Genomic DNA, 8,982 nt, shown 5'->3' with positions numbered 1-8,982 from the left:
GCAAAACAACCACAAGGACACAGAGACACAAAATGACAATAAACTGATGTGAAACAACTTCCAAGACATTGAAACTGAGACACAAAGAAACTACAAGCAACACTCCTGCTTTCAGACTGGGCGTCTTGCTCCTGCACAGGAGCTCCTTGGAGAGCATTTAAATGACACGTCTGTGCCCCCGGTCTGTGCCCGGGGGGCCCGCTGTGTCCTATTCCGTCCAGTGGGAGAGTGGGAGATATTGTCGGTGTCAGAAATTCCTGATGTTTCCGACTCGGAATGACAGGACCTGAACCCAGCGTTAACCTGCACTGCGGACCGTTTTCATACAGTGAGCAAAACGTGCTGGGTTTTTTTGTTTGTTTGTTTGTCTTTTAGGTTTTTTTTCAAATTGAATTCATACATAAATTTTGAACACCTGGAGGAAAACATCACATATTAAAAGAGGTGATTAATTATTCAAAAAAAGGCTGAGGGGGGTGTTTCTTTAACGGTGGGCGGAGTCTTGACCGAGAGGCGGACTTGCAGACATCCAGTGGGAGGGCTTACCCTGACAGGAGGAAGAAGGCTTGTGACCGGCAGCGGGATCCAACCTTCAAAAGCCGGCTGTTTTTTTTGTTTTTGGGCTGGTTACTCCATACATACTGGGATCTAAGCTATGGCTAAGAAGGGAATGAGCCTCTGCAATGTGTGCTGCCTGCTTCTCTACGTTATCTCGGCGGTGCTTGCCGGGTAAGTGGTCGGTGGTCGGTCACGGCGGTGAAACAGCATCGCCAGCTGGTACACATGTTTCACTGTGATTGGTCTAAACCTGTTCTACATGTGCGGAGCGGACTGGGGCAGGCTGACTAACCGGGCTAACTCGCTGATGAGTCTCCCCTCGTGTTGTGCCGCTGTCTGTGTTAACGTTTACATCCAGCGCATGTTTTGCATGACGGGCTAGCTTAGCTTGCTAGGAGCTAGCCCTCATAGCAGTGAAACTAAACCGGCAGTAGCTAGCTAGTTCCTCCAGAACCTGCCTGAGAATCGTAACATCTTTAGGTTTTCTTCAGAATCGAAGTATTCAAGTGACCGTTTGCTGCACACTCACACATACATAGCAAACAGTAACTGCTAATAGTGAATTCGGCGTACTTAATCTTCCAAAATGTAAACAAATATAGGCTTAAAAAACGGGGCTCGCGAGTAGCCCGCGGCGTACAGGTGGCTGCCAAAGAAGGGCAGCAGTGTCATCTACCCACGGCTTCTCATGCCGCGTGTCTCATGTTCATCTCCCTCTTTCACGTAGGCGAGATTTCTACAAGATCTTGGGGGTGAGCAAGAGTGCTTCAGTCAGGGACATCAAGAAGGCCTACAGAAAGCTGGCTCTCCAGTTACACCCCGACAGAAACCCGGACGACCCGAAAGCTCAAGACAAGTTCGCAGACCTGGGCGCAGCCTACGAGGTGGGTGTACACCGTAGCTGTTGTTGCTGAACGAGGGCACTTATTGGGACTCAAATGGTCGTATTTGCATAACAGTAAACCGTGTGGTAGGTCGTGTATGGAAACCGATGGAGCACCGATACAAAAGTCTTTTGTACGCTGGCTATTTGGTTGTTGTTGGAAACGGTACGGTCACCGTGATTGGTCGACTAGACCGTGTGGCTGCATCTGATTGGTCGTTGAGCTGCACAGCTGGCGTTCAGCAAAGCCAGACGTGGATTTGTGTGAGTGGATTCAGATAAGCTATTTATTCAGAAACCAGGCTCTTAGCTGCTGACAACAAATGTTTTGAAGACATCGAAAACATTTGAAGAAAGGCTTTTTTTTTTTTTTTAAATTCTGTTTGCCGCAGGGGTTGTACTCAACTCTTTTCACTTAAAAAAGCAATAGAATGTGTTATTTGCCCAAACTTCTGCCCACAACTGTAATTGCTGACAACTACTGCATATTAATAAACACTGTCCTTGAATCTGCTTACAACTACATCATATTGTGTTATAAACCATTTATTAAATGTTTATGTACTGCTAATAATAAGTACTCGGACTAGTGAAGTGTCAATAATAATTGTGACAAGTCATGTGATTTGATATACAGGGAAATGACACCATATCACAGGAAAACGTCAACAGTATGATGCAATTCAGTACAGAGATAATTCTGCCTCTGTGAATATTTTAATGTTATAATTTCTGTTAAGACTGTGTAAAAGAGGTGTTGATGGTGTTGAGGTTTGGTTTTGGTGAAATTAGTGTACAGGATTTCATTGGAAAGGTGCTTCTGTCACTGGTTCCATGCGCCGCTTGGAATGGGAGTAAAAACAGCGTAGAATTTGGTTGTTTTGTGACTGACTGGTTGTTTTATTCCTGTTCGCAGGTGCTCTCAGATGAGGAAAAGAGGAAACAGTATGACGCGTATGGAGAAGATGGACTCAAAGAGGGTCACCACAGCTCACACAACGATATCTTCTCCAGGTTGGTTTCATTAGCCCAGGTGACACCGCGGCGTGACTTCCCAGAAACGACTGGATAATTCACAGACCTCATCGTGAGGAGTTTACATTGGAGTTATATTCTACAAGAGAAGCAGTTCGCATCAAGGCTGATGACGTTGTGTTCTTTGGACAATCGAGCGTCAGATTAACACCTGCATACCTGCAAAGATATACTCTTAAAGTGGTCTATGCAGGTATGCTGTGTATACGTGTACACCGAAAATGACTTACACCCATCTGAACATGTACATATGTGCCCATACGTACAAGAAAAACAAGCTGAAGAAAATAGAAAATGAAGGCAAAAGAGAGTAAGAGAGAGAGCAGTGAAGGAAACCGGTGCATTTTTAAATTGAGTTATTTTTCAATCCCTTTAGGAAGACAGACTTAAATTCAGTTCCGTTCAACTCTGTTGTGTTGGGTTGGTGGAGAAATCTGGATCATTTTGCCCCAAAATCTGGACAAATTAAACCAGATGAAGCTAGAGACTGCTAGAGAAAATGAGCTGAAACAACCCTTTAGGGACATTGGTTCACAGTATTAAGATACCTGCCAGAGACATGCTCCTGCAACATGGACATGAAATGTGCTGGCATCCGGTTGCAGTTAGCGAAGTTTCTTTATGAATACCGGTAGAGAGAGAATGGTGTTTTTAACCGGCTAAAAAACGGTCTTCTGATATTACTCTGTCCTCCCTCTGTAGCTTCTTTGGTGACTTCGGGTTCATGTTTGGAGGCAACCGACAGCAACAGGACAGGAACATCCCCAGAGGAAATGACATAATACTAGACCTGGAGGTCACGCTCGAAGAGGTGTACTCTGGGAACTTTGTGGAGGTAAGGAGAAAATCACAACGTGCACTCATTGTCCACATCTGAAGCGTGCAGCACAAAGTATAATTAGTTACGATGGTGTGTTTGAATGAAAGATTTTTTTTTTGTCAAACTTCAAAGCTTGTTGATCCATCATCTGATTTACTCTCTGCCAGTTTCCACGTTTACTTTTTAAAAAATCTTACTTCTTCATCACAAAGGTTGTGCGTAACAAGCCTGTAGCCAAAGAGGCCCCCGGCAAGAGGAAGTGCAACTGCAGACAGGAGATGAGGACGACGCAGCTCGGACCTGGGCGCTTCCAGATGACTCAGGAGACGGTGTGCGACGAGTGTCCCAATGTAAAGTAAGTCACTGCTCGTGGTTACACCCCCGTTTTCGCTTCCTTCCATTATTTCCCCGCCATTCATCAATTGTGAAGCTCTTTGTAAAGTCTGTTTCAGTAGGAGCGCTATAAATGAATCACTGATCATCCTCCTGACATTTAGTAATGATGACTGAGGTATCACTGACGGTCACGTGTAACGACAGCCACTCCGGTGTGGGCGGAGGGCGTCGCCGATAGGACGCGTTTCCGTAAAGCTGAACGTCGTCTTCGCCGTTCTTCGCACTGACAGGTCTGATGTTCGATGGAGCAGGCAGAAATATCGATATGCAAATGGCTGTTTAAGGGCGTGTCTGCATCCATCGATGGCGAACTGGAAATGAGGAAGTGAGACTTATGAAACAGAACTAGGGGTACGCACGGTGTTGTAAATCTGACCAAAAGAATTTGTATGCATATTTCTGTCTCTGTGTCTTTGTACACACAGGTTTTTGTTTTTGTTTCGTTTTATTCTTAATCCTGAATCTACGTTTTTAGTTTTAAGCATCTGGCCTCGGTTGTCCTGAAAATAACAGAAAAGTTGTTATTCACTCTATCAGGACACCTACTGTATATCAGGTGTGTGTGTGTGTGTGTGTGTGTGTGTGTGTGTGTGTGTGTGTGTGTGTGTGTGTGTGTGTGTGTGTGTGTGTGTGTGTGTGTGTGTGTGTGTGTGTAGACCCTGTGATTCTGAGTAGTGTCGCTATGGCAGTCCAGCAGTCCATGCACGCTGATTTCTAGCATGATTTTCAGTTGACCAGAACCATGCTTCAATTGGCCTTCTATACTTATCCAACTGACATCAACTGTACCAGCCAATCACAGACAAGTATTTTTATGGCCACTGTGTAACAGAATAGCATCAAAATATTTGATTTTCAATACTCGAGTCTGGAGACGTCGGAACATGAGCCCGTAGTTGTCTGTTGCCGTGCTCGCGGGGAGATCTAATCTGCAAGAGTCAGTGGTTGGTCTCTTTTCACAGTTAAGTGGGTTATAAAATGCCCTCAGTGTTCCCCGACTCAGCTATAGCAAAGTAGGAGACCCATTTACACTCAGTTGCCAGTTTCTTAGGTACACCTGCAGTGGCTAAAACTAACGCAGTCAAACCCAGCAGTCCTGCAGTAAATCCTCCTTCACGGAGGTTGTAATGTTCTGTTTGTGTTGAAACTGTTTCAGAGAAGGTGCTGATTCAACTCTATGATCGTGTCGGAGGCTGCAGTTTGTGGTGCCGCTGGTGTACCTAACAAGTTGGCAGCTGAGCGGGCGAGGTGTGGTGAGATGTGTCAGCCTTTAGGAAAGAAGTTGTACAAACCCAGTATCACAACAGGTTTTCCATTATGTATTAACCACAGGCTGGTAAATGAAGAGAGAACCTTGGAGGTAGAAATTGAACAGGGAGTGAGAGATGAAATGGAGTACCCCTTCATTGGAGAAGGTAAGCTTACATACAACTTCATAGTAATTATTTTTGTTTATTATTTTTTGTTTATTATTTTTATTTGTTATTGATGCTCTCTCTCTCTCTGTATGTATAATATAATATAATATAATATAATATAATATTTTTTTTTTTTAAACCAAAAAAAAGAACCTGGTCCTAATGTCTGATATGTGACCACAGGGGAACCTCACATCGATGGCGAGCCTGGAGATCTACGTTTCCGCATCAAAGTGCTGAAGTATGAGCAAGCTTTATTTACTGTGAAATTTCTACTGTGTGTCTGTGATGTACAACAAAATACTTATATTGCTGACTATCAGATGAGTGAGATAGTAACCTGACATGGGGGTGCTTTTCTCTGTAGACACCCCGTGTTTGAGCGCAGAGGAGATGACCTGTACACCAACGTCACCATCTCCCTGGTGGAGGCACTGGTTGGCTTTGAGATGGACGTTGTACATTTGGATGGACACAAGGTTCGGCACATCCTTGTTGTTTTTACAGATCTGTCTTAATATCAGGATTTTTCAGAGCTCAGACTATTTAAAGTTCGTTTATAAAAAAAAAAAAAAAGAACTATATTTAAAGCTTCATATTATTAAAACAAAGAGGAGTATGTGATTGAATGTTCCAGCTGAATCGAACGGTTGCACTTTTCTTTGCCCGACAGGTCCATATAGTGAGAGACAAGATCACTAAACCCGGTGCTCGGATGTGGAAGAAAGGAGAAGGCCTGCCAAACTTTGACAACATCAACATCCGCGGCTCCCTCATCATCACCTTCGATGTGGAGTTTCCTCAGACTCAGCTCGATGAGCAGCAGAAAGATGGTGAGAATGAAGGAGGGGCTAAAGGCGGTGCTGGGACGTTGGCCCAGACAGGATCAGCGTTGGCAAGACTTACTTTGCTTCATAACTGCTTCATAAGAGTTTGACAGACATGGGAATTTACCAGGAAGATAAACGTAAAGTGCAGTGATTGTGGAGCTTGACCCACGCTAGGAACTAAACGTCAGGGCAAGGCGCCGTCTGCCTCGCTCGACTTTATGGAAGTGCACCGCTAAAGTCCCGGAGTAGCCCCCTCACTAGTAGCGTTGTGCCGTAAATTTAATCGTGCGTCTTTAAAGTAAAACCCGAGACTGCGCTCTGTGCTGCCGAATGTGGCAACATCGGTGTTTCACAGGGTCAAATAAGGCGCTGTTTTCAAGTCAGCAGTTCATTTTCCCAAAGACAAATGCCAAAAAAATTCTAGTTTTCCAGCTTCTCCAGTGTGAGGATTTACAGCCTTCCTGTAACTCGTGTCATTATGAACTGAATCCGCAACATTTTAGAGAGTACATAGTTTATCTATTGCTAACACTTTAAGTCCCCCATTTATTTTTTATTAAATGGCTCATAATGCACTATAATGAAGACATGTATTATATTACTACAACTGTGTTTTACTATGCTGCCGATCATAATCTGTTGAGACAGGAGCCTCCACCTATGGGTGTTTCACAGGAGGAGTTATAGCTGCTGACAAATACAAATTCATCAACACTTGTGCCTTCTTACAACCACATTATAGCCTGGTGTGAACCATTTATTCAGTGTACTCATATATACTGTTTATCAGTACTAACTTAAAGTGGTACCAAACTTGATTCACAGTGATTGTTTTAATTATTGCGATAAAGACTAAATTATGAAAGACTTCAGGGTTTATAATGTGGTAATACAACCGTACAAAATCTTATAAAATACAACTTGAGAACACGTGTTCCGACGTTTTCTAGTTCTCCGGCTGTGACAAACTCACTACGTCACATGTCGTACTGTTCATGAGAATCATCTTCTTACGATACATTTTCTCTCCACAACACCGGTTGTAAGATGATGCACAGTTTGGCTGAGGCACCATAGGTTGAGGGGGAATCGGCGAGAAACAGTCAGATCGATAGCCGATAAAAATCGTGCAAAGTTTTTGTAACTCATCTGATATTTGAAATTTTACTTTTTTGATATGCCGCCGTTTACAGTTGTCGTTGTGTCGTTGCAGGTATTCGGAGTCTTCTGAAGCAGGGCTCTGTACAGAAGGTTTACAATGGACTACAAGGATACTAACACGCCACCAGACAGCCTGGACTGAGTTATCCGCCACAAAGACACAGACAGACAGACAGACACACAGACACTCTCATACATCTTCAGTCAACAGGAGCGCGCTCCATAATTCTGGCCAGGGTGTATTTATTATTTTCAGATTGTTCTCAGGATGGCTTGAAACCCAACTTTCACTTTTTAATGTTCTACATCTTGTCAGCAGTGGCACAACTGCACATGTTTGAAGTGTACAATTGGAAAGAAAGATGCCACGTCTGTGTTGTGCGTTCTTCCTGTCCCTACATTACATCGTAATAAGACCTTCTGTCTATTTTAAAAATCAAATTCACCAGTTTCTATCCGAGCGAAGTGTTAAGATCAAACGAGCGCTGTCCGCCAATGTGTCGACCACTGTACCTTTTCTGGGGACGACAGTTAGACACTCGCTCACCCCCCACATCTGCTGAAGGATGAGCTACTGACAAACTGGACCCCCGCAGAAGAAGAAAGTCCACTTCCAACTGCTGAACAACTTTCAAACCGTGCAAGACCACAAGTTGTTCCATTTGATTCCTTTTTTGTTTTAAATTAGTTTTATGAATGTAACAAGTTCACCTGTTGATTGATGAAACGGTTTTTGCTCTGGTCAGATTCCTGTCCAATAATACTTTGTAAATAGGGAAGAACAAAGCTCATCTGTTTGTTGTGTTCAAGTTTTCCTAATTTATGTCGGCTCTCACTTGTCTGTTTGCCTCCGCCGCGTCGTGACGGGAGAACTGCTCGCATTGCAAAACCCCCCAGGTTCACCGTGTCAAGAGTTGACCTCTTAAATTGAACAGTGACGTTTTATCATTTGGGAGGAAACGTGGTTTTGCACCTCCTCCGGCCCCACTAGACGCCCTCCCCGTCGTGGCTGAACGCCTCCAACTCCAAGGGACTGCAGACCATGACGCAGCAGCATCCCCGCTAGGTACTGCTGGCTGGTTTGTATTGTATTGTGGTTTTAGGGTTTCCCTCCTCTCTCTTTTTACTATCGACTGCAACGCCGCCTCCCAACTTCATGAGAGTGTCTTGGCCTTAAATGTGAATTACTTGGCCATTTTTACCGGGTGTTCTGGGGGATAATGTACTTTTGACTGACAAGATAAATAAAGATTTCTACAAATTCTGATGAGATGTCATACCCCAAATTCACCAGTAGATGACAACAGCGTCTAGTCCATGGGCCATTTGTCGGTAGCCCCGATGAAAGCTGCAGTGAGCGGAGGGGTGTCATGAGAGCGGCTGAGGGACTCGTTTTGCCCTGAAATCGGCCTGTCAGGTAGCAGACACTTTGGATCTGATTGGCATCTTGGGTAGCATGTAGCCTGAGATATCGAAGTCACAGCAAAAAACAAATTCCCTCACTTGGAAAAGGGCCGTGCCATAAGTACAGCAAGTGCTTCTTACATAGAGAGTTCGGGATAAGAAGTTTTTAGACTCAAGGATCAGTCTGGCAATCTGAAATTAACGAGTCCTGTTGCTGAGATAATTATGAATCATGTGTCGTGGTAATTTGCTAAAGGTAGGCCTCACGAAGGCTATGGATTCGTAGAAACAAATTATTTTCAATTAGAGTTAGGTTTCATTATTTGTACTAATTAGTCGCTATATGTATAGTGCTCGGCCAGTCAAACACTTAAAGTGAAAACGCAACAATCCGTACCCCATAGTTTGACGGTAGTGTCAGAGGAGGTCAGAGAAATAACTTGATGTCTAAATCTTTAATGAGGAAAAATTTCACTT

The 8,982-nt window shown here is 43.9% G+C and overlaps 1 protein-coding gene across 1 annotated transcript; it reads left to right on the top strand.

Annotated features, from left to right (window-relative positions):
- Window positions 1-524: 524 nt before the first annotated feature.
- dnajb11 (DnaJ heat shock protein family (Hsp40) member B11) lies at window positions 525-8,366 on the top strand. The gene is made up of 10 exons (XM_040149383.1): window positions 525-729; window positions 1,286-1,442; window positions 2,358-2,455; window positions 3,179-3,311; window positions 3,509-3,651; window positions 5,025-5,107; window positions 5,294-5,351; window positions 5,478-5,589; window positions 5,784-5,943; window positions 7,154-8,366. Exons 1-10 carry the CDS (start codon window positions 656-658, stop codon window positions 7,216-7,218), a joined length of 1,083 nt encoding a protein of 360 aa, XP_040005317.1. The 5' UTR covers window positions 525-655; the 3' UTR covers window positions 7,219-8,366.
- The last annotated feature ends 616 nt before the right edge of the window (window positions 8,367-8,982 follow it).

This window comes from Xiphias gladius, chromosome 16 (genome assembly GCF_016859285.1).
Source record: "Xiphias gladius isolate SHS-SW01 ecotype Sanya breed wild chromosome 16, ASM1685928v1, whole genome shotgun sequence".
Classification (NCBI taxonomy): domain Eukaryota; kingdom Metazoa; phylum Chordata; class Actinopteri; order Istiophoriformes; family Xiphiidae; genus Xiphias; species Xiphias gladius.
This window is presented reverse-complemented; position numbering and strand designations above follow the sequence as displayed.